Source organism: Rhinoraja longicauda, chromosome 22 (assembly GCF_053455715.1).
Source record: "Rhinoraja longicauda isolate Sanriku21f chromosome 22, sRhiLon1.1, whole genome shotgun sequence".
Classification (NCBI taxonomy): Eukaryota; Metazoa; Chordata; class Chondrichthyes; order Rajiformes; family Arhynchobatidae; genus Rhinoraja; species Rhinoraja longicauda.
Window position 1 is genome coordinate 30,190,387 of NC_135974.1, and position 26,941 is coordinate 30,217,327.

The window sequence follows — 26,941 nt, forward strand, 5'->3', positions numbered from 1 at the left end:
AATGGGGGGGAGAAGGAGTGAAGGGGGGGGGCGTTCTTGATTAGTATGGGTGTCAAAGATCAGGGGAAGAAGGCAGGAGAATGGGGTTGAGAGAGAAAGATAGATCAGCCGTGACTGAATGATGGAGTCGACAGTGTTGCAGTGGTAATTCTTTAGGTGCCAGAGCTGTCACTGGTGTCGCTGCGACCGCTGTTAAACTCCCCGCTCGTTAAAATTCCCCGCTGTTTATTTTGGCTTTTAGACAATAGACAACAGACAATAGATGCAGGAGTAGGCCATTCGGCCCTTCGAGCCAGCACCGCCATTCAATGTGATCATGGCTGATCATTCTCAATCAGTACCCCGTTCCTGCCTTCTCCCCATACCCCCTAACTCCGCTTTTTTTACAGAGGTGCCACAGCACGGCAGCCCTGGGAGTAGATTCGATGGGCCGAATTGTCTGATTCTGCCCCTATGTCTTGTGAACTGATGATCCTGTCCTCAAGTCCTGGCTGTGTGGAGTTTGCACGTTCTCCCTGTGACCATGTGCGTTTCCTCTCAGTGCTCTGATTCCCTTCCACATCTCAAAGACATGTGGGTTCGCAGGCTAATCGGCCTCTGTAAATTGCCACTCGTGTGTCGGGAGCGGATGAGAAAGTGGGATAACATATAACTGGTGCGAACAGGTGGTCGATGGTCAGCATGGACCTGGTGGGCCGAAGGGCCTGCTGCAATGCTGTATCTTTCAATCAAAGGATCAGATGCATGACTCAGAATTGTCACATTTCCTTCATTAATTCAAATGAAAATTAGATAGATTCTGTGAAGGACACTTGGTGTCATTTCCATCAGTATATTGGATGCAGAGTCTTCCTGCTTGGAAACAGGCCCCCCCGGACCAACATGCCCACACTGTACAGTGCGGCACGGTGGCGCAGCGGTAGAGTTGCTGCCTAACAGCACCACAGACCTGGGTTTGATTCCGACTATGGGTGCTGTCTGTACCGAGTTTGTACCTTCTCCCCGTGACCGCGTGGGTTTTCGACGAGATCTTCGGTTTCCTCCCACATTCCAAAGACGTACAAGTTGGTGGGGTAATTGGGTTTGATAAAATGATAAATTTTCCCTAGTGTGTGTAGGATAGTGTTTCCGCACTATATTACTAAACTAAACTAAACTAAACCACATCTACATCTGAAGAAGCGTTTCGACTCAAAATGTCATCTATTCCTTTTCCTTTTCTCCTAGCGTGCAGCGTAGGTTTACTAGGTTAATTCCCGGAATGGCGGGACTGTCATATGTTGAAAGACTGGAGCGACTGGGCTTGTATACACTGGAATTTAGAAGGATGAGAGGGGATCTTATCGAAACGTATAAGATTATTAAGGGGTTGGACACGTTAGAGGCAGGAAACATGTTCCCAATGTTGGGGGAGTCCAGGACAAGGTGCCACAGTTTAAGAATAAGGGGTAGGCCATTTAGAACTGAGATGAGGAAAAACTTTTTCAGTCAGAGAGTGGTGAATCTGTGGAATTCTCTGTCTCAGAAGGCAGTGGAGGCCAATTCTCAATCCATTCAAGAGAGAGCTAGATAGAGCTCTTAAGGATAGCGGAGTCAGGGGGTATGGGAAGAAGCCAGGAACGGGGTACTGATTGAGAATGATCAGCCATGATCACATTGAATGGCGGTGCTGGCTCGAAGGGCCGAATGGCCTCCTCCTGCACTTATTGTCTATTGTCTATTGTCCTAGAGATGCTGTCTGACCCACTGAGGTGCTCCAGCATTTTGTGCCTGTGTCCCATCTACACTAGTCCCACCTGCCTGTGTTTGGCCCATATCCCTCTAAACCTGTCCTGTCCATGTACCTGTCTAAATGTTTCTTAAACGTTGCGATAGTCCCTGCCTCAACTACCTCCTCCGGCAGCTCGTTCCATACACTGACCACCCTTTGTGTAAAATCAGCTACCCCTCAGGTTCCTATTGAATATTTCCTCTCGTGATGAAAAGATAATCTGTGTCCAAAACGTCAAGACTTTTAGCTTTTGGAACAACTTTTCCTTTGGAAAGTTGCAGTCTGTGTTTTTTTGTTAATCTTAATCTGCTCCAGAATGTCTCTTGCCAGCAGCCAAATAATTGTAAAATTTATCAGAATGTCAAAGGATGCAACATAGCAGGTGTGTTTAAATTTATCCCACCTGGCTAACAATGGAAAATGTGTTTTGACTGCAGAAAAAACATTAATCTCTGGAAATGTGTGCACAAGTGGAAAATCTTAATGAAGTTAGGTGCTTCTGCTCGGAAGTGATACAGAAAAGGAATCATTTTAAGAATTGTTTTACATAAATTTACATATTTGTTTCGGTTCATTTGTAGTTGGACTTAACTTCCCGAGTACCGATTAATGAGTGGGAGTGATTGAAGGGGAAATCAAGTAAAGTAGATTTTCAGAGAATGCCAACAACAGGGGTCATTTCTTTCAGCTTATTCTGCAATAAGAACAATAGATTTTTTACACACTGTTAAGATGACTAAAATCATTAGGTCATTTATTGCATCGTACTCACCAGGATGGGAGGCAATTATCACCATTTTAGTTTAGTTTAGTTTCGAAATACAGCATGGAAACAGGTCCTTCGGCCCATCTTGTCCATGACAACCGTTAGGTCGTAAGGTCATAAGTGATCGGAGTAGAATTAGGCCATTCGGCCCATCAAGTCTACTCTGCCATTCAATCAATAGACAATAGGTGCAGGAGGAGGCCATTCGGCCCTTCGAGTCAGCACCGCCATTCTATGTGATCATGGCTGATCATTCTCAATCAGTACCCCGTTCCTGCCTTCTCCCCACACCCCCTGACTCCGCTATCCTTAAGAGCTCTATCCAGCTCTCTCTTAAATGCATTCAGAGAATTGGCCTCCACTGCCTTCATGGCTGATCTATCTCTCCCTCCTCACCCCATTCTCCTGCCTTCTCCCCATAACCTCTGACACCTGTACTAATCAAGAATCTATAAGTTGGCATATTGTGTTAGTCTCATATGCCTGCATTTGGCCCATAGCTCGAAAAATCCTTCCTATCCACATATCTGCCCAAATGTTTCTTAAAAGTCACAATTGTATCTGCTTCTCTCGCTTTCTCCGGCAGCTCGTATGGACAGGTGATCTATGACTCAATGCTCTCATGACTTCTTTCAAAGGTTGTATAATTGGCTGGCAGTTACTGCAGCTCAGAAGGACACAGAGTGCTGGGGTAACTCAACAGGTCAGGCAGCATCTCTGGAGAACGTGGGTAGGTGATGTTTCGGGTTGAGACCCTTTCAGGTGCAGAACGATCGGTCCTCAACAGAGGACTTACTTTTGTCCCGCTCCGCCCCGCCCCCGCCTCAACAACCTCCTGGCCCGCCATGATGCCGAGCCTTTCAGTCGCCACTACCTCCGAGATCTCCACCCGAAACCTCACCTATCCGTGTTCTCCAGAGATGCTGCCTGACCCGCTCAGTTACTCCAGCACTCTGTGTCCTTTTGTGCGCAAATCAGTTCCTTGTTTCTAAATTGCAGCTTAGTATACCATTCAAAACAGCCTTTGTATTCTGTAACCAAGTGTAGAATTTTAAGAACCTTTTACAACGGGACTACATTGTTAATGTCTTAAGTTCATGGCAGTCATTGTCCTATATTCCATTGGAGAAGGCTACGGACAATGCAGCCCATAAAGAGTGGTGAAAACTGACAAAGATTTCCATCTTAAACTACCCTAGCGTGAAATCACAAAGCTGCTTTTACTTTCACCCATAGTTTTGTCATTGTTACATCTGCAATTTCTTGGCAATCATTTCCACCAGACTTTCACTAAGACTGATTGCACAGTTAGAGCAGCGTTATTAAAATCCATGATCCACGTAATAGTTCCCAGAGCGGCTATTTTATTGTCATGCCATTTGGAGGCTGGGGTTTCTGTTGAGCAGAAGTCCTTAAAATGGCACCAGAGAGTACAATTATCTTTCATTTTAAACGTGTTGCACCTTTTGAGATCACACGTAATTTAATGATCTGCCACACTGGGCATCTTTTAATAATTTTGCACAATCTATTTGAGTCAAGTAGGTTTCTTTCGATGTGGAGATTGGAAGTAGGCCCATTAGCCCTTTCAGATGAGTTCTATTGTTACGTGGAACTTGGCGGTAGGGTAGCGCAGCAGCAGAGTTGATTCCTTACAGTGCCCGAGACCCGGGTTCGATCCTGACCACGGGTGCTGTCCGTATAGAATTTGTACGTTCTCCCCTGCGACCGCGTGGGTTTTCTCCAGGTGCTCCCGGTTTCCTCCCACACTCCAAAGTCGTGCAGGTTTATAGGTTAATTGGCTTTGGTAAAATTGCAAGTCCCTACAATCTGCGTAGGATAATGCAAGTGCATGGGGTGATTGCTGGCCAGCACGGACTCAGTGGGCTGAAGGGCCTGTTTCCACGCTGTATCTCTAAACTAAATTATATATTCCTTGGGTGATTTTTGACCTAACTCAAAGTGGAGCAAGAAACGGGGGTATGGGGGAGGAAGGGGAGAGGGTGTTTGTTAAAGATTACCAAACATAAGCGAATTTGATGTCCATATCCTTGGGTCGCAAGCTACCCAAGCGGAATATGAGGTGCTGTTCCTCCAGTTTGTGTGTGGCCTCGCTTGGCTTTCTTGTGGACCAGTGAGGTTGAAAGTCTCAGTGTACGTTAGTTTTGCATGTTGCTCCACTGTTAACATGATTTGGATGTGATTATGTCAGGTAAAGGGTACCAAATGGAGAGGAAACACCACCCCAAAATGAACAAACTGCACGATCTCCAAAGATGCACTGATTGCAACTGGGAGATTTTGGTGTTAAACTATGCACCCAGAAAAGGTTGGATTTTCTATCAGTTCCACTAAAAAAATATGAAGATAATTGCCAGTAAATTAGAAGGCTGTGGAGCCTGTCAATGGATGTTTTTAAGGCAGTGATACATAGATAGATTCTTGATTAGTACGGTTGTCAGGGATTATGGGCAGGAGAATGGGGTTAAGAGGGAAAGATTGGTCAGCTGTGATTGAATGGGGGAGTAGACTTGATGGGCCGAGTGCCTAATCCTGGTCCTATCACTTATGAACTTATAAGTGTGTCGTCAATACAACAGTTCTGGTTGGGTTTATATTGTTAATAGGCAATAGACAATAGACAATAGGTGCAGGAGTAGGCCATTCAGCCCTTCGAGCCAGCACCACCATTCAATGCGATCATGGCTGATCACTCTCAATCAGTACCCCGTTCCTGCCTTCTCCCCATACCCCCTCACTCCGCTATCCTTAAGAGCTCTATCCAGCTCTCTCTTGAAAGCATCCAACGAACTGGCCTCCACTGCCTTCTGAGGCAGAGAATTCCACACCTTCACCACTCTCTGACTGAAAAAGTTCTTCTACATCTCCGTTCTAAATGGCCTACCCCTTATTCTTAAACTGTGGCCCCTTGTTCTGGACTCCCCCAACATTGGGAACATGTTTCCTGCCTCTAATGTGTCCAATCCCCTAATTATCTTATATGTTTCAATAAGATCCCCCCTCATCCTTCTAAATTCCAGTGTATACAAGCCTAATTGCTCCAGCCTTTCAACATACGACAGTCCCGCCATTCCGGGAATTAACCTAGTGAACCTACGCTGCACGCCCTCAATAGCAAGAATATCCTTCCTCAAATTTGGAGACCAAAACTGCACACAGTACTCCAGGTGCGGTCTCACCAGGGCCCGGTACAACTGTAGAAGGACCTCTTTGCTCCTATACTCAATGTGTCCCTTGAAGCTCTCCAGCAATAAAAAAAAATAGTTCTTAGCTTCTTCCTGACATCCACCCATTTTCCTAAATAGGTCAATCCAGCCAGAGTAGAGTCCAGCAAACAGAACTACCCCAATCACTTGTACATCAAGTATAATATTCCTGGGAGAATACATGGCTCCAATTCCATCCTTCAATAAGCCTTAAAGTTGCCTGGTTAAAATGCCTGACGTATTTTGTTGGTTCAAGAAGAATATTTTGGGGAAGATACAATACAATACAATACAATATATCTTTATTGTCATTGTACAGGGGTACATCGAGATTGGGAATGCGCCTCCCATACGATGCAGTAAATTAATTAGCTAGTCAGTATTAATTTAAACAACCCAATGAAACAAATTGGAACAGTTTTAAAACAGAATAAAGTGCAAGTAGATCTGTGCCGGTTCACTGTGCGATGTGACTATCCGGCTCAGCAGGACCGGTTCATAGCAGCTATGGCCCTGGGGATGAAGCTGTTCCTGAGTCTGGAGGTGCGGGCGTAGAAGGCCTTGTAGCGTCTGCCCGATGGTAGAAGTTCGAACAGACTGTTGCAGGGGTGTGAGGAGTCTTTGTGGATGCTGGTGGATTTTCTGAGGCATCGTGTGTTGTAGATGCCCTCCAAGGCTGGTAGCTGTGTTCCGATGGTCCTCTAAGCTCTATGCACTACCCGCTGAAGAGCTTTCCTCTCTGCCTCTGTGCAGCTGAGATACCACACAGGGATGCCATGTGTTAGGATGCTCTCTATGGTGCAGCGGTAGAAGGTCGTCAGCAGCTGTTGGGGTAGACATTGGGATTAAATGAAATAGGTTCTAATCAGCAATATATATATATATATATATATATATATATATATATATATATATATATATATATATATATATATATATATATAATATCTTTCTTATATGTATAATAAATAAAATCTTAATATCCTTGAGAATATAATATTCTTGTTAAACCAACTAGACATTTTAGGAATTTTAGCCAGTCAATTTTAATGCTTAAAATATATATACATATACATTTTATAATATAAACAATACATATAAAAAATAAAATATATATTATATATATAATGTGTGTGTGTATATATATACATTCTATATAAAAACACACACACACATATAGGATAGGTTTAGAGGATATGGGCCAAACGCAGGCAGGTGGGACACGTGTAGATGGAACATGTTGGTCGGTGTGGGCAAGTTGGGCCGAAGAGCCTGTTTCCACGCTGTATGACTCTAGGACTCTATGACTAATAGCATGACGATCTTGTTTGCACCAAGTAATCAGTTCATGAAATAAAGGAATGCATAAGGAGAGTGCAAGTGAAACTCTGAAAAGTCAATTAACAATCAATTACATTGCTATGATGGCAGAAGAAGGGTTTCTTTTGGGAAGTCTTCATTCAGATAATCCTTCTCCTCTTTAGTTAGCGAAGTAGCTAGTTTGTACCAGATTGTCAAGAAGTGGTGTAAATCCATAACAGTTCTCGCACTGAAATAGTCTCTTGTGAATCTTCCAGCGTACTGTCAAATGTGATTTCAGGACATTTTCTGTGAGGCTTCTAATAGACAATAACATCCATCACTGATTCGTGGTGTTTGCGACCTCGTGTGTGAAATGGTCTTTTGGGATTTGTTCGGCTGTACAAGTTACATAAATAGTTTTGACCATATCTTGGTTTCTCTGTTTACAGCTGAGAGCACATGCAGTTGACATGAATGGAAACAAGGTGGAAAACCCAATTGACCTTTACATCAATGTTATTGATATGAATGATAACAGACCGGAGTTTGCGAACCATCGATTTAATGGGAGCGTGGCTGAAGGATCAAAGCCAGGTAAAAGCAGAAGAATCTGAGCAAGGCTAGACTTCCATTGCATAATTGATCATTGTCGTCTGAAAGGCTTTAACTTTCAGTTTTAGTTTATTGCCACGTGTACTGAGGTACAGTGAAAAGCTTTTGTTGCGTGCTAACCAGTCAGTGGAAAGACAATACATGATTACAATCGAGCCATTCACAGTGTACAGATAAATGATAAAGGAATAAAATGTAGTGCAAGATAAAGCCAGTAAAGTCCAATCAAAGACAGCCCAAGGGTCGCCAATGAGGTAGATAGCAGTTCAGGACTGCTCTCGAGTTGTATAGGATGGTTCAGTTGCCTGATAACAGCAGGGAAGAAACTGTCCCTGAATCTGGAGCTGTGCGTTTTCACATTTCTACACCTTTTGCCCGATGGGAGAGGGGAGAAGAGGGAGTGGCCAGGGTGCAACTCATCCTTGATTATGCTGGCGGCCTTGCCAAGGCAGCGTGAGGTATAAATGGAGTCAGTGGAAAGGAGGTTGGTTTGTGTGATGGCCTGGGCTGCGTCCACAATTCACTGCAACTTCTTGCGGTCTTGGATGGAGCTGTTCCTAAACCGAGCTGTGATGCATCCTGACAAAATGCTTTCTAGGGTGCATCAACTGCATGCAACCTCCCTCCAATATGTTTGGTGTCGCACGTTACTTTCATCACCTTGATTCATTTAACTTAGCCTTCTAAAGAAACATAGAAACATAGAAAATACATAGTCTGCTTTCCTGTTCTTGCCACCAAAGTGGATAACCTCACATTTATCCACATTATACTGCATCTGCCATGCATTTGCCCACTCACCTAACCTATCCAAGTCACGTTGCAGCCTCCTAGCATCCTCCTCACAGCTAACACTGCCCCCCAGCTTCTTGTCATCCGCAAACTTGGAGATGTTGCATTCAATTCCCTCGTCCAAATCATTAATATATATTGTTAATAGCTGGAGTGACACGACTTATAGCAATGGGCGTTTAAGATCAAACTCCCTTCATGGTGGAGTACGAGAGATCTTAAGCGAGACAAAGTGTTGGAGGAACTCAACATGTCCGACCCCACCTCTCGTTCCCTACTTCCTGGTCCAATCAGTTTGAAGGAGGGTCCCAACCCGAATCATCACTATGGGCAAGACAGCCAAGTCAAAGTGAAGTTATATTTAAGGTTGCAATATGTCATAGATCGCATCAAGGATTGAAAATGTGCCTTGGGTTTTGATCCATAAATAGGCTGGTTTCAGCAGAGCTGGAGTTTATCGAAGCCAGCTGGGTTCAAGGTTTCAAGGTCAGTCTATTGTCACATGTACCAATTAAGGCGCAGTGAAATTTGAGTTACCATACAGCCATACTCAGTGAAAAGCAACAAGACACACACCCACATAAAAGTTAACATAAACATCCTGGATAATTTTCCAGCAACACATATATTTTGCAAGTGGCGTCACAGTTAGGGTTATCTGGGGCAAATGTCCAAAAGAAGGTGTTAGGGAGGTGTGGGGGGAGGGGGGGGGGGAATGAAAGCCCTGCTAAAAATGAAAGGACAAATTTCCCAATAGTGCTAATGCGCATGAAAAAATTGTACAACATTGATCTCTTCTGGTTATCCCTGTGTTCAAACACGGCACTTACTTTCTGCGCAGTATTAGGAGTGAATTTCCGGACTTTGGGCCTTGAAGTGTGGTCTTTGCACTTGCTACAAATTCGACTCCAAACCAAAAGTCAAACAACGCGCATTTCTAGCGTAGAGAAAAGGATGTTAGCGTGGAAGCTGTTGCACTTTTACGCAGTGATTAAACAATTGTTGCCCGTTTGTGGTTTTGATTTCTTTAAAAGGAACGATCCATATAAAAGGACCTGCGGCCCATCTTGGGTGCAAGGAAGAAGTTAATACTGGAAGATTAATTACAGCCCTGATCCAAATCCTAAGCAGATCCCATCATGGAGCCATAACTCATGGGAACACATTAGGCAAATCAATGTCTAGCATTGCCAAGAGCTGTCTTTTTTTCCCCTATTTATTGTATTTGGAGAACAGCTTCAGCAGTTAAACAAAAAGATAAATTAGCTAATATAAGCAAATGTTCTTTTAATTGCCTGAAATGTACCTTTGTAAGCTGATGGAAGGATGTTGTTTCCAATGAAATGGCTTGTTTAAATGAAAAATGTGTAAACATTGAGCGGTAATCTTCTTTATTTTAATGATACAAATTTTATTTATCTCCGCTTGCAACTTTGAACCCTTTAAGATAGCATACACCATCCAAAGCGGCAGCAAGACACCTCTTGTGTAAGAATCAGAGTACACAGTTGGTCAAATATAACCCACATTTTAAGCATTAAAGGTTTTCCACCACAATACATTTTTACATTATGAATCAACTTTTTCACAGTGAATGGCAGGGACCTGGGAGTGTGGTAGAGCAGAGTGATCTAAGAGTGCAAGTACAGAGTTCCTTTGAAAGTGGCATCACAGGTAGATTGAGTGGTCAAGAAGGCCTTTGACACATTGGCCTTCACCAGTCCACATTTTGAGTATAAAAACAATGAACTGCAGATGCTGGTTTACACTAAAGATAGGCACAATATGCTGGAATAACTCAATGGATCTTTGGAGAAAAAGGATGGGTGAAGTTTTGGGTATGGACCTTTCTTCAGACCCAGAGTCCCGACCTGAAGTCTCACCCAATCTTTTACTCCAGAGATGCTGTCTGACCCGTTGAGTTACACCAGCACTTTGTGTCTGGCCATTGAGTATAGAAGTTGGGATGATATACTGTATTGCAGTTGTACAAGGCATCGGTGAGGCCACATTTGGAGTATTGCGTTCAGTTTTGATCATTCTGTTATTGGAAAGATGCCTCGGTAAAAAAAATGCTCTTAATGTGCAGGGAGTGGATGAGAAGGTGGGATCACATAGAAATGATCGCCAGGGGGCGTGGTCTGTTTCCAAGCTGTATCTCTACAAAAAATTCAAACTGTAGGTCTATTATTTCAATCTATGAATGAAAAAGAATAAATGTTATAATCAGCAAGCTGCATTGTAAATGAGCTTACACGAAGAGCTTCTTGCAATGAATAATCGGCCAACTCCAGGGACTCCCAACTTGAATGTTGTCGTCAATGAAAAATGGTCAGATGAAGTGTTTTTAAAAAACTGCTGGTTAAATGTTGAGCGAGTCGTCACTGGGATATACTGTGACTCTAAGACAGAGACAAAAAACTGGAGTAACTCAGCGGGACAGGCAGCATCTCTGGAGAGAAGGAATGGGCGACGTTTCGGGTCGAGACCCTTTTTCAGACTGGTTAGGGATAAGGGAAACGAGAGATATAGACGATGGTGTAAAGAGATAAAGACCATTGTTAGCTGTTTGTTGGGTGAAAACGAGAAGCTGGTGCGACTTGGGTGGGGGAGGGGTAGAGAGAGAGGGATGCCGGGGCTACCTGAAGTGTGAGAAATCAATATTCATGCCACTGGGCTGTAACTCGAAACGTATAAGATTATTAAGGGGTTGGACACGTTAGAGGCAGGAAACATGTTCCCAATGTTGGGGGTGTCCAGAACAAGGGGCCACAGTTTAAGAATAAGGGGTAGGCCATTTAGAACTGAGTTGAGGAAATATTTTTTCAGTCAGATAGTTGTGAATCTGTGGAATTCTCTGCCTCAGAAGGCAGTGGAGGCCAATTCTCTGAATGCATTCAAGAGAGAGCTGGATAGAGCTCTTAAGGATAGCGGAGTCGGGGTATGGGGAGAAGGCAGGAACGGGGTACTGATTGAGAATGATCAGCCATGATCACATTGAATGGTGGTGCTGGCTCGAAGTGCCGAATGGCCTCCTCCTGCACCTATTGTCTGTTGTCTATTGTCTAACTCTATTGAATAGCAGTCTCCTGAGTAGCAATGGCAGGTTTGAAAACTCCACATCTACTCTATCTAGGCCTTTCACTGCAGTGCCAAACTGGGAGAAGGAAATGGTACAGGAAACACTTTGTCCTTGACAACTATCATACTGTCCTTGTTCAATGTATTCAAACATCAAGTACAAACATATTCACGATTCAGCAGTTTATTGCAAGAAGCTTTCCACAGAAAACCAGTTCCATTTTTTGTCATAACATAATTAATCATATCTGATTCAAGGGAATCTTCATTTCCAAATCTTGAATGCTACATATTACAAATTACTTGTTTACATATTCTGTGTGTAAGAATGTCATTGTTCTATCTGGGACATATGACAATAAAAAACTCTTGACTTTTGACTCTCAAGTTCATTACAAAATACCTGTGGGTACTTGCAAAACAATTTCATCATGCTCTTAATCTCCCCCCCCCCCCACACACACACTTTAGTTATATCTTAGTGGAATCAAGGAACTGCAGATGCTGGTTTACAAAAAAAAAGACACAAAGTGCTGGAGTAACTCTGCAGGTCAAGCAGCATCTCTGGAGAACGTGGATAAGTGACCTATTGGGACGAGCGCTGTCTTCACACTGAATCTGAAGAAGGGCCCTGATCCGAAACACACCCTATCCATGTTCTCCAGAGATGCTGCCTGACCCGCTGAGTTACTCCAGCACATTATGTCTTAGTTTTTAAATCTTTGACGGTTTGTCACCTCGTTTGGCCAGAGCCAGCAAGGTGGGTTTTAAAAAAAATCAACTTATATTTCTTGGCACTCACAGACAACTGCATCACTTCTTTCGTGACATTTTAGTAGCACAGAGGTATCCTTCATATTCATTCCATGCCTTCACTGAAGTGTTCAAGGAATCTGAGGTGACATTGTCGACATCTTCGCGTGACCGTGCCACATCGAAGCTGAAGTGACAAAGTCCGTGAAATTCAACTGCCTCTGTAAACCATGCCACACCATAGCTCACAGGTTCACAAGTTGTAGGAGTAGAATTAGGCCATTCGGCCCATCGAGATAACTCTGCCATTCAGTGGTGGAGTCCTAATCTCATTTTCCTGCCTTTAGATTTTTTAGAGATACAGCGCGGAAACAGGCCCTTAGGCTCACTGGGTCCGCGCCGCCCGGCGATCCCCGCACATTAACATTATCCTACACACACTAGGAACAATTAACCTACACACCTGTACTTCTTTGGAGTGTGGAAGGAAACCGAAGATCTCGGAGAAAACCCACGCAGGTCACTGGGAGAACGTACAAACTCCGTACAGACGGCACCCGTAGTCAGGATCGAACCTTCTCCCCATAACCCTTGACACCCATTCTAATCAAGAATTTGTCTACCTCTGGCTTAAAAATATCCACTGACCTGGCCTCCACACACCCGTCTGTGGCAATGAGTTCCACAGATTAACTACCCTCTGACTAAAGCTCGACTGGAGGAACTGCCAAATCTCACAAAATAACTGCTGATGTTCCAGGTTAAGGTTAATCATGCATGAATACGATTTTTCTTGAGCTCTGCATCACCAATTCCTTCCCTGCATTATGCAAACACATCTTGAGGCCATAGGCAAAGTTCACTACTCTGCATAACAGGCAAGGAGCCAACAAAGTCAGAGGGGAATTAATGACGTCCCAAAGAGTGTTCGCCGAGATACAGGGTACGTGAGTGCTCTATTCCAGGGAACTGTCCTGAAGCAGATTTCTCCATGTCAGACATGTCATTTTAGAGAGGTGTATGGAAGTGCAGGGAATAGAGAGATATGGATCATCTGCAGACAGATGAGCGCAGTTTATCTTGGCATCATGTTCACCGCAAATATTATGGGCCGAAGGGCCTGTTCCTGTGCTGTCCATTTTCTGTTGCTGCCCATTGATCCTACATTTGCTATAATTCTCTAATTTCATTGAATAATCGTTTGAACACTAGCCATAGTTAAACAAATGGAATAAATATTGTATACAGTAATAGGTACATACCAGCATTTTTTTAAATTATTATTATTATTATTATTACTAGTAATAGTATTATTAGTAGTAGTATTATTATTGGTATTAGCATTATTATTGATTGTTATTATTATAATCACTATTATTATTATCATCATCATTATTAATTATTATTTTTCCTATTATTGTTATTAATTATCATTATGATGATTACTGTTGTTGTTGTATTATTAAAGGTATCAGGGGTTGTGGGGAGAAGGCAGGAGAATGGGGTTAGGAGGGAAGGATAGATCTGCCATGATTGAATGGCGGAGTAGACTTGATGGGCCGAATGGCCTAATTCTGCTCCTATCACATGATCTTTTGATATTATTATTATTCATTACTAGCTGGCAAAATGCTTTAAATATGTATGGGAGAATTTGTATAAAGTTGGATTTTCGTTGTGCCCAGAGTTATTTGTAACCCAGAGATTCTCTTTAGTTGATTATGTGTTTCTGGGCAAGGTTTAATGGTTTCACAAGAGAACTGGATGTGCAAGATTTGAATACATATTAGTTGATAATTAACCAGAATTATTTTCTTTTTTCACAGTTCATATCACTATTTTCTACTTTTCAAAATGTGAAAAACTTTTTAGTGTCGAGCAGTATGTCCTCTCGAGAAAATAATAACATGGGCCGATGCACTGATGCGATTTGGCACTTAAAATTCATACGGAATTAAAAGGTTTAAATTTTTGGCCTCACTGATTTGGGTGGAAAGCCAATTATGAACTTGAATTTGCTTCATAATTGAATAGTGATTTAAGGCCTGTGAAATTAATACTTCAGGGCGTTCAGTTGTACTCTCGTTCTGACTTTCTCTGAAGTAACAAGGTTAAAGTTGTTCATCGTAATTATTTTACAAACTTGCTTGACCCTTTGACATCTACTTTTAATACAGTAGCAATGGATGGATCAAACAATGTAATTTTTGAAATTATTATATTGAAAAATGTAAATACTGCCATTATTTGTTGCAATTGCCTTTTCATCATCATCATCATATATATACAGCCGGAAACAGGCCTTTTCGGCCCTCCAAGTCCGTGCCGCCCAGTGATCCCCGTACATTAACACTATCCTACACCCACTAGGGACAATTTTTACATTTTACATTTACCCAGCCAATTAACCTACATACCTGTACGTCTTTGGAGTGTGGGAGGAAACCGAAGATCTCGGAGAAAACCCACGCAGGTCACGGGGAGAACGTACAAACTCCTTACAGTGCAGCACCCGTAGTCAGGATCGAACCTGAGTCTCCGGCGCTGCATTCGCTGTAAAGCAGCAACTCTACCGCTGCGCTACCGTCTTCAATAATCTGGTTTCCAGGATCATGTGTATCCAGAATCAATCATAGGAAATGAGAGAAATCTCAGATGGGGACATTGTTCATAGGTTCATAAGTTATAAGAGAAGAATTAGGCCATTCGGCCCATCGAGTCTACTCCATCATTCAATCATGGCTAGGCACAAATTTTATGTGTGGGAAAGAACTGCAGATGCTGGTTTAAATCGAGGATAGACAAGTAATCGGAAAGTAACTCAGCGGGACAGGCAGCATCTCTGGAGAGAAGGAATGGGTGACGTTTCGGGTCGAGACCCTTCTTCAGACTGATGAGAGGGAGATACATAGAGAAGGAAGTGTAAGGTGTGAAAACAGGAAAAATGGGATGGGGATCCCTGGATCCGCTGTTACGCCAGCATTTTGTGTCTATCTTTGGTTTGAACCAGCGTCTGCAGTTCCTTCCTACACATTCGGTCATGACTGATCTATCTTTCCCCCCTCAACCCCATTCTCCTGCCTTCTGCCCATAACCCCTTGCCATCTTGCCATCTTTGATGAAGGTCACGTTTGTCATTTGTTTTAACACCAGTCGTGTGCTGTTTGTTGTTAGGTTCGTATGTGATGACAGTAACCGCCAACGATGCAGATGACCCGACCACTGAGAACGGCATGGTACGGTACCGCATCTTGTCCCAGTTACCCGTCAGCCCTTCAACCAACATGTTCACCATCAACAGTGAGACTGGAGATATTGTCACCGTAGCGGCTGGACTTGATCGGGAGGTGAGCTCGTAAACGTTATCTCTTTCAAAATCAGATTTTCTTTTATTCGAGAGATTCGATTTTTTTAAAGTCCTGTGATTCCATCTCTTCATAAGCAGAATTAGGCCATTCGGCCCCTCAAGTCTACTCCACCGTTCAATCATGGCTGATCTCTGTTTCCCTCTCAACCCCTTCCTCTTGCCTTCTCCCCATAACCAATGACACCCTAATTAATCTAGAATCTGTCGATCTCCCCTTAAAAATATCCAATGACTTGGCCTCCACAGCCGTCTGTGGCAATGAATTCCACAGATTCACCACCCTCTGACTAAAGAAATTCCTCCTCATCTCCTTTCTATAGATACGTCCTTTTATTCTGAGGCTACGGCCTCTGGACCTAGACTCTCCCACTAGTGGAAGCATCCTCTCCACATCCACTCTATCCAGGCCTGATTATAGGGACACATTAGAATGGGTGAAAGTTCAGAAAAGAGAATGAATTAGTTTAATTTGGTGTCATGGTTGGTCCAGAGATTGCGGGCTGAAGGGCCTGTTCCTGTGTGGTGCTGTTTTATGTTCTACCTATTTCCCTGGAACCTATTCTAAATCACTTGCCCATCAACTTTACCCAGTCATCACATCCCCACCTGCGCCTGGGGTAATTTACAGCAGCCAATTAACCTGCCAACTGGGGTGCCTTGAGGATGGGAAAGAAAGGCTGAACACTTGGGAGAAACCCATATGGTCATAGACAGCACCCAAGGCCAGTATCGAACCTGGATCACTGAACACACCATTATGTCACCCTGATAAAAACAAACCAAGTTACCTGGTAAACGAATGAATGAATGAATGAATGAATACTTTATTGTCACATATGACAAGTCACAGTGATGATCTTTGTTTTGCATGCTCAAGGTATGCAAAGAGTCGCCACAGGAAGGGCGTTGACTAAAGTTATAAAGTATCCCGTGGCAGGTCCTCCTTTGTTCTTTCCCCCCACCCCCACCCCCCCCCCCCTTCTTACGGCGGTCCCCCCACACCGGGGATATCGTGAGTTAGATACAATAGTGGCATCGAAGAGGCTTTTTAGATAAGCACACGGATATGTAGGGCAAGTAGTGATATGGGACATGTGCGGGCAGATGAGATGAACTTATCTCGGCAACATGTTCGGCACAGACACTGAGGGCTGTGGGGGCTGGTGTAGTGCTGTGCCGTTCTGTGTTCTAGATATTGAGTCCCAGAGGCTGCAACGTGAGCAGACAGAAGATGAAGTGCTGTTTCTCAAGCTTGCCTTTGGCCACATTGGCACAATGGGAAGTCCCTGCGCAGATCGATGGGAGAGGGGGTGGGATAGAGAAATAACATAGCCGGCAATAGAAAGCTCAGGGTTGCCCCTGTGGACTCAAGTTAGTCGCCTTGCTAAACTTCACCCGGTCTGCATTTGGCTTTCGCAGTGTAGAGGAGATCACATAGTGTGCACCAAATACAGTACGTAGTACTGGAAAAAGTGTAAGTAAACCCGCCACTTAACTTGGAAGGGCTCTTTAGTGATAGAACATAGAACACAGCACAGCACAGGGACAGACCCTTTGGCCCACAATGTCCGCACCGAACATGATGCCAAGATCAACTAGTCTCATCTGCCTGGACATGACCCATATCCCTCCATTCTCTGCATATGCGTGTGCCTATCTGAAAGCCTTTCAAACGCCTTTATCGTATCGGTCTCTGCCGCCCCCCACCCTTGGCAGAACGTTCTAGGCACCCATCATGCTCTGTGTAAAATGACTTGCCTCGGACATCCTCGTTAACTTGAACTCCCTCAACGGCTGGAGGGGGTGAGATGAAGGATCGAGAGTTGCATCTCCTAGGGTTGCATGGAACGTGCCTTGAGAAGGCTGGTGAAGGTACAAGCTTGGGCCAATGAGTCCGCACCACAGGAAGACCAGAATCTGTTGATGCACGTGGTTACAAAAGACATTGAAAACTGCTGAAAACGTAAAATAGTTTGTTTTTCTAATACTAATTGCACAGCAATGACTGTAGCTTTGTTTGTTTTTTGTTGAAGTAAGCAGATTTAAAAAATAAATCTTTTAGTCAGCCTGCATGAGCTGGGAGCTCAAAGGCAAACAATGAACTTGTTTCTTGTTTGTCTGCATTTATTGCCCGTCCTTGATTGCCTTAGTTCAGGTTAGTTTACTGTGGAGATGCAGGTCCTTTGGCCCACCAAGTCCATGCCGACCAGCGATTACCTATACACTAGTTCCATCTTTAGTCGACCACCTGTAGTCAGGATCGAACCCGGGTCTCTGACACTGTGAGGCAGCAATACTACCATAAAGTCATAAGGGATAGGAGTAGAATTAGGCCATTCGGCCCAGCACCTCTGATCAGCATGGCTGATCTATCTCTCCTTCCTAACCCCATTCTCCTGCCTTCTCCCCATAACCTCTGAGACCTGTACTAATCAAGAATCCATCTATCTCTGCCTTAAAAATATCCACTGACTCGGCCTCCCACAGCCTTCCGTGGCAAAGAATTCCACAGATTCACCACTGAGCCACTGAGCCATATACAAAGGCCTCCTTCAGGCCTGCCTTGAGTCGGTAGATTGGAACGGGTTGAAGAACACGTTGAAGACCACCTCCCCCAGCCTGAACCCAGTGTACCTCACTCGCTCTGTCACCCCCGGCTCTATTAAGTCTAACTCTGCCCCTGTTCCAAATCAAACCGCACGAGTTCACAGTGTGTTTCCTCATATGTCCAGCTTTCCATTCCTGGCAAGATCATCACGAAAGCACCTTCGCATCTCTTCTCCAGCACAATGACATTTTCAAAACAGCTATTCCACTTGCTTACTAAGCAGCCCCCGCATTCAAAACTAATGCGCATTATCTGAAGTGTTCCCTGGTGGGAAGATCTGAAATGTGAAGCATTTTTCTTTCCTCAATATATTTCACTTGTGCAGCAGAATCTCTCGTGGAGTTGTCACATCAGAGCTGGGCCGACATGACACTGTTCAGCGGGGTGCTAAAAAGTGCGTATTTTAACAAGCTAGAATCCGACTTAGTAAAATAAATATTGATTTCTTCAGCAATGCAGAATTGAACTTTCAACGCAAAAAAAAAGAATGGAGCTCCCAACAATGCTAAAATTAAAATAAATTCTTCTGTCTATCAATCCAGAGTAGCTGGTGCAAATGATACTTTTATCATTAAATCAATGGCGGGTGTATGGAACGAGCTGCCAGAGGAGGTAGTTGCAACGTTTTAGAAACAATTAAGAAACTTTACCCTGACCATGTTTTAGAATCTTTTGGTGAGGAAGTCACAGGTATGTAGGTTAATTGGCTTGGTGGATGTGTAAATGGTCCCCAGTGTATAGCAGGATAGAGTTAATGTGTGTGGGGATCGTTGGTCGGCCCGGACTCGGTGGGCCGATGGGCCTGTTTCCGCGCTGTATCTCTAAGCTAAACTAAACTAAACAGCGCAGCGGGTAGTGCTACTGCCCAAAGTTCCAGAGACCTAGGTTCATTCCTGACCTCAGATGCTGTGTGTGTGTGGAGTTTACAGGTAGTGAGGTGTGGTGCTCCTCCTACATCCCAACAGTTTCCTCCTACATCCCAAAGACGCAAGGGATTGATGGATTAATTGGCCGCTGAATATTATCTTTAATGTGTCGGGAGGGATGAAAGCTGGGAGAAGTTGATGGTAATGGATAGGGTGGATGTGGAGAGGATGCTTCCACTAGCGGGAGAGTCTAGGAGCAGAGGTCATAGCCTCAGAAATAAAGGACGTTCCTTTAGGAAGGAGATGAGGAATTTCTTTAGTCCGAGGGTGGTGAATCTGTGGAATTAGCTGCCACAGAAGGCTGTGGAGGCCAAGTCAATGGATATTTTTAAAGCAGAGATAGATAGATTCTTGATTAGTACGGGCGTCAGGGGTAATGGGGAGAAGGCAGGAAAGTGGGGTAAGGGGGGAAAGATAGATCGGCCATGATTGAATGGCGGAGTAGACTTGATAGGCCGAATGGCCCAATTCTGCTCCTAGACCTTTATAGACCGATACATGGACAGGACAGGTTTAGAGGGATATGGGCCAAACGCGGGCAGGTGGGACTAGTGTAGATGGGCCATTGTTGGTCGGTGTGAGCAAGTTGTGCCAAAGGGGCTGTTTCAACGCTGTACGACCCTATTACTCCAGAACAATGAATGGTAATAGTCTCTCAAAATAACTGAAGTCCTTTATTCTTCGTACAATCCAGTGAGTCTCGTCTGCTTCTTCTCTGTGTCCTGACTTAAACATTGGTTTCCAATATTGAACAAAATGCACCAACTGAGCCCTAAGCAATGACAAAAAGGAAAATTTGAATCTAACATGTCCATTTGACTGTTCTCTGTTTGAAGCAGAAGAGGACATTCGGCCTATCAGTTCCATGCTAACTCCCAGCAGAACAATTCCATGAGTCCAATTTCCCATTTACTTCCTCCCCTTCAACCTAGTAACCTCCCCTTGTTCACATACTCACCCGCTTCATCCTAGTGGATTCCTTTGTCACGCGCTCATTCCAACTGCATACAGATTCTAGTACGTATGTTGTGGAGCGGCACTGTGGCTCAGCGGGAAAGTTACTGCCTCACGGCGCTCGAGTCCCGGGTTCGATCCTGACTACGGGCGCTGCCTGTGCGGAATTTGTACGTTCTCCCCGTGACCCGCGTGGATTTTCTTCAGCCGCTCCGGTTTCCTCCCACACTCCAAAGATGTACAGGTTTGGTAAAATTATAACTTACCCCTGGTTTGTTGGCTAGTGCTATTATATGGGGATCGCTGGTCGGCGCGGATTCGGCGGACCTTTTTCCCACGCTGTATCTCTAATAATCTTTTAATATAATCTGTGTTTTTATCTTTTCAGAAAGTCCCTCGATACACAATCACCATCCAGGCCACTGATATGGATGGGAACCAACACCATGGTCTTTCTAACACAGCAACAGCAGTGATCATCGTCACTGATGTGAATGATAATCCTCCTGAATTCACTGCTACCACCGTGAGTAGTATTATTATTATTATCGTATAACATATGTTTTTGTGGCTGATCTACACCTGTGACCTTTAAAGTTTAAATATGTATCATTATCTTTTATGTGTCTTTTGATTTGAAATTTAATCAACCTGATTCAATCAACCTGACAAGAGTCTCTTTAAATAAGCCAGTTTTATAGAATGTGTGGCTATATTTAGAATTGATCAACAAATATAGATTGAGAATGTATCCCTTAATCGTTTTTGTCTTCCCTTCTTTATCCATTCTTCAAATTTGACCCTGCAGATGGCGGCACGGTGGCGCAGCGCTAGAGTTGCTGCCTCATTGCGCCAGGTTCAATCCTAACTACCGTTGCTGTCTGTACGGAGTTTGTACGTTCTCCCTGTGACCGCGTGCGTTTTCTCCGGGTGCTCCGGTTTCCACCCACACTCCAAAGACGCACGGGTTTGCAGTCTAATTGGCTTCGGTAAAATCGTAATGCCCCTAGTGAATAACTCAAATTTCACTGTACCTTAATTGGTACATGTGGCAATAATAGATTGATCTTGAAATCTTGAATCCTGAGGATAGTGCTGGTGTGCGGCTTGATCGCTGGTCGGCGCGGACTCGGTGGGTCGGAGGGACTGTTTCCACACTGTATCTCTAAACTAAACTACTCATAAAAGTTAAAGAGTTCCTTTTATAATCCTAAATAGTACTTTGAATAGAATCTATTGGTATTCTTAAATGGGTGGTGAGTGTGAATGTTCATATCATCAGACCTTTAAATCCCAGGGCTTTAATGTCGAGTTAATGCATGGTTTGTGTTCAGTGGGGTGGATGTGAAAGAGAGATACCAACTGGGGCATTCATCTACCTACCTGTAACTGGATACAATCAATTAAGAGAAAGGTTTCAGCGCAATCTACTTTCAGCGAACAACGTGAGGGTGTGTTCTTTTATTTGGGAGGAAATTATAATACATTTCCAAAATTTAACATCATAAAAACTATTTCTGATTTTTATTTGAAAATAATGAATCTTAAAATGAGCTCGCAAGATGTCCTGAGTGAAATGAAATGCGCCGTTTGGCAGAAATGCAGGGAAAGCAAATTTACTGTTGGAAATGAGAGCCTGGGAATTCATTAAGAAATCAAAATGTTTGTTTTATAGGGTATCCCTCAGGAACAGTTGATGTTTTTTAATTAACTCCTCGTTATTTATCCAGCATAAAGATAGACTTTATGAATGTCCATTTTAAATGAGATTAAAGATTCTAGTTCACTTCCCGCTTAAAACATTAATCAGGAGCGTAATTTTAGTCTGTCGCTGTGCATAATATTGATCATTGAGATACTGCTGGAGTCAGGGGTTTGGTGTTGTTCACTTGCTGTGAGGATTGGAGGCAGACAAGGAGCCGTAGGCTTTGACTTTAGAGATACAGCGCGGAAACAGGCCTTTCGGCCCACCGAGTCGGCGACGACCAGCGAACTCTAGCACTATCCTGCACATCAGGGACAATTTATAATTTTACCCAAGCCAATTAAACTATAAACCCGTGCGTCTTTGGAGTAAGGGAGGAAACCAAAGCACCTGGAGAAAACCTACGTAGGTCACGGGAGAACGTACAAACTCCGTACAGACAGTTCCCAGTAGTCAGAATCGAACCCGGGTCTCTGGCGCTGTAGGTCAACATCTCTATCACTGCGACACCGTGCCGCCCCGAGTTCTAGGTAGGAAAATTGAAAGGTTTGATTGTACAGACAATGTCCTTATTTACATGATGCCGAAAGTGACCAGAGATTGTGTGCTGAATTGGCTTTCGAAAGGTTTAAATTTAGATGTCACGGTGCACAGAGATTTCAGGAACCAGAGGGACTCAAAATGACTGGATTGTTGCTTTTGGAACAGAGCAGCTGCTCGAGAATGATTGAAGACAAGATGGGAAGAAAATGTCAAGAGGGCACTTCCTGGTTTAAAAATACATCTCTAGTTAGCAAGCTAGAGGTAGAATTAATTCCAACAGAGATGTATTATGCAGGAAGGAACTGCAGAGGCGGGTTTACACGAAGATAGACACAAAATCATGACTCTAGCAAAAGGCAGATCCAGATTATGTGAAACACAAAATGCTGGAGTAACTCAGCAGGACAGGCAGTATCTCTAGAGAAAAGGAATAGGTGACGTCTCGGGTCCAAACCCTTCTTCAGATTGAAAGTAGGGGAGAGGGGGTGGGGGGGGGGGGGGGGAGGGGAGTTTATAAAGTGGAGGCGAGAAAAGGCCAGAACAAATCAGTTAGAGTTTTGTTTAATGTCAGGTGCACCGAGGTACAGTGAAAAGCTTTTGTTGCGTGCTAACCAGTCGGCTGAAAGACAATACATGCCCAGGGCTGGCGACAGATGACCTCTGGAAGGGTGGAGCCCACAATGGCCCATTGTTGGCTGGGGAAGGTGTGATGGCAAGAGGGTTACAAGGATACGAACAGTGGAACCGTTGAGACAACTAGGGGAGGAGAGAGGGGGGGGGGGGGGGGTGGTGGAAGAGAGGGGAGGGGAGGCAATGCCGGAGTTAATTGAAATTAGAGAAATTGATATTCATACCGCTAGGTTATAAGTTGTCTGAACAAGATGTCTTTTTGCGCGCCTTTCCTCCTCCATCTGCATGCAATGTGCACTGTACGATAATTGGTGATAGTAATGTGACATAAAAAGGATGACTCAAATGCTTTTAACATTTAGTATGATAAATTTCAAGATCAGGAGTAATCACTAGATAAAGACCTTAAAGCAATGTGCCAGTCAATGATTTTAAGATCTAATCTCATGTGTGTAATCTTGGCATGGAAATGGAATGTATGAAATAAATGATGGAAAATATTTCAAGTCAGTGGTGTAGCGCGATCATGGGCGCTAGCTATGCATGTTTTAGATGTGTTTTACACCGATGATAGACAAAAGATTGCCCGGATTAACTCAACGGGACAGGCAGCGTCTCTGGAGAGAAGGAATGGGTGACGTTTCGGGTCGAGAAGAAGGGTCTCGACACGAAAAGTCACCCATTCCTTCTCTCCAGAGATGCTGCCTGTCCCGCTGAGTTACTCCAGCATTATGTGTCTGCGCGTGTATTATGGTTGGAGGTGTCCTTGTTCCAAACTTGCTCTGGCACCACTCCCCAACTCTTTCTCCGGTACATCGTCGAAGGCATTGGCATTGCCCCCTGGACCCCCATGCGGAACCCCCGACATTTCATCAACTCCGCCAACAACTCCCACTCTGCCCCAGATGCATTGGAAATATTTCTGACACCCTTCTCCCCTCTCGTGACCTCTCTGTCTCAATTGGTGGAATTCTCTGCCTCAGAAGGCAGTGGAGGCCAATTCTCTGAATGCATTCAAGAGAGAGCTAGATAGAGCTCTTAAGGATAGCGGAGTCAGGGGGTATGGGGAGAAGGCAGGAACGGGGTACTGATTGAGAATGATCAGCCATGATCACATTGAATGGCGGTGCTGACTCGAAGGGCCGAATGGTCTCCTCCTGCACCTATTGTCTATTGTCTATTTCAGGAACAATGCACTCATCCCACAGGTGCCTAAATTACAATTCCTTCCATCTTGTCTCTTGTGATGAAGCCATCCTTTCTCTCATCACCGCAGCATCAGTTCTTGAGATGAGGCTTATTTTGTTCTCAGACACAAGAAACGTCCTTCCTTATGGGGAAACGTGTCTTTCCCCCGACTGTGGTTGATTGGGGGCGTGGCTGTGTTCTGCAGCTGCGGCTCACCGGCAGTCTCTCTGTTTTTTTGTTGTTTTTTTGTCATTGTCGTTGTTAAATGTACGTTTTGTTTTATTTTTAATTCTGTGTATGTAGGGGGGTGGTGGGGGGGTTGGGGGAAACCTTTTTTCAAATCTCCTCCTCAACGGAGATGCGACCTTTACCGTGTCGTATCTCCGTTCGCGCTACGGCCTAACATCGTGGAGTCGGCGGCCTCCAGCTGGGATCGACCTCAAAGACTCCGGTCGCAGGGCCTGGACTTACCATCTCGGAGGCTTCGGCCGTGGGCCCTGCAGACTGCAACATCGGGAGCTCGCAGGTCCCTGGCTGGCGACCGGCTTTCAGGAGCTCCAGCCGTAGCAGCTTCGACCGCCCCGAAGCGCGAGGTATGATCAACCCGCCCGCAGGCCCTTCATCACCCTGCGTGGCTCGGCCGCAGCACTTTCCATCGCCCGGTGGGGGCTCGGGACTTTCATCGGCCTGCTCGGCTCGGCTCGGCCCTGGGACTTTCCATCGCCCGGTGGGGGCTCAGGACTTTCATCGGCCTGCTCGGCTCGGCTCGGCCCTGGGACTTTCCATCGCCCGGTGGGGGCTCAGGACTTTCATCGGCCTGCTCGGCTCGGCTCGGCCCTGGGACTTTCCATCGCCCAGTGGGGGCTCAGGACTTTCATCGGCCTGCTCGGCTCGGCCCTGGGACTTTCCATCGCCCGGTGGGGGCTTCAAAAAGTTGGGAGCCTCGATCACCTCGTGGCACCACGGGAGAAGAATGAGGAGGAGATAAGACTTTACCTTCCATCACAGTGAGGGTGTGCCTAGAGCAATCACTGTGATGGCTGTTTTGTGTAAAAAATTATATCTGTGTGTCTTGTGCTTTTTAATGTCTACTGCCAGACTCTGACGTGAGAGGACGCTGGCGTTGTGTATTCGCCGCTTTTCCGTCAGGATAGTTTGTCTGTTTGTTTCTATGTTAATTGTTTTTGTAAAGCGCTTTGAGCATGCGATAAGGCGCTATATAAAATAAATGGATTATTATTATTATTATTATAGAGCCTGCACTAGCATCTCCTCCATTGCCACGTTCCTGCTCTCCCCCCACCTCCCCACAGGCAAGACAAGGATAGAGCCCTGTGTAGTTTAGAGATACAGCATGAAAACAGACCCTTTGGCCCACTGAATCCACGCCAACCAGCGATCCCTGCGCACAATCTACCTCATTGGTGACCCTTGGACTACCTTTGATCGGACTTTACTGGCTTTACCTTGCGCTAAATGTTATTCCCTTATCATGTATCTGTACACTGTAAATGGCTTGATTTTAATCACGTATTGTCTTTCCGCTGACTAGTAAGCACACAAAAAAAGCATTTCACTGCACCTCGGAACACGTGACAATAAACTCAATTAAGCTAACACTATCCTACGGACACTAGGGACGATTTACAATTATGCCGAGCCAATTAGCTTGCAAACCTGGACGTCTTTGGAGTGTGGGAGGAAACCAGCACACCCCGAGAAAACCCACGGGGAGAACGTACAAACTCCGTGCAGACAGCACCGGTAGTCAGGATGGAACACGGGTCTCTGGCGCTGTGAGGCGGCAGCTGTACCGCTGCACCACGCTGCCACCATGTTGGAGGAACTGCATCACACATTTTGTTTGGCAGCTTCCTCCCCAGCAGTATGAACATTGGTTTATTCACAAGATGCTGGAGTAACTCAGCAGGTCAGGCAGCATCTCGGGAGAGAAGGAATGGGTGACGTTTCGGGTCGAGACCCTTCTTCAGACTGAAGAACAAGTATGAACATTGGTCTCTGTAATTGGTGGGAGGAGACCTTTCTCCCTTGAATGTGGCAACCCCCAAAAGCCCAGGATCAGTGGCAGCTTTGGCTCCAGACATCAATGAGCTGCAGTAAGAAAATTAAACCGGTTACAAAGAATTGTGTCAGAAAGAGCCCGATCCTGTTTCCCAGTGGGTGAGAAATGGCTGTTGGGCGGCAAGGTGGTGCAACGGTAGAGTTGCTGCCTTACATCGCCAGAGACCCGGGTTCGATCCTGACTACGGGTGCTGCCTGTACGGACAATAGACAATAGACAATAGACAATAGGTGCAGGAGTAGGCCATTCAGCCCTTCGAGCCAGCACCGCCATTCAATGCGATCATGGCTGATCACTCTCAATCAGTACCCCGTTCCTGCCTTCTCCCCATACCCCCTCACTCCGCTATCCTTAAGAGCTCTATCCAGCTCTCTCTTGAAAGCATCCAACGAACTGGCCTCCACTGCCTTCTGAGGCAGAGAATTCCACACCTTCACCACCCTCTGACTGAAAAAGTTCTTCCTCATCTCCGTTCTAAATGGCCTACCCCTTATTCTCAAACTGTGGCCCCTTGTTCTGGACTCCCCCAACATTGGGAACATGTTATCTGCCTCTAATGTGTCCAATCCCCTAATTATCTTATATGTTTCAATAAGATCCCCCCTCATCCTTCTAAATTCCAGTGTATACAAG

General features: G+C 44.8%; 1 protein-coding gene across 1 annotated transcript in view; it reads left to right on the forward strand.

The window, feature by feature from the left end:
- LOC144604515 (cadherin-4-like) overlaps window positions 1–26,941 on the forward strand; it is a 503,837-nt gene that overhangs the window by 426,158 nt on the left and 50,738 nt on the right. Inside the window, 3 exon segments of the mRNA XM_078419021.1 lie at window positions 7,516–7,660; window positions 15,479–15,651; window positions 20,548–20,685. Coding sequence (XP_078275147.1) covers window positions 7,516–7,660; window positions 15,479–15,651; window positions 20,548–20,685 — 456 coding nt within the window.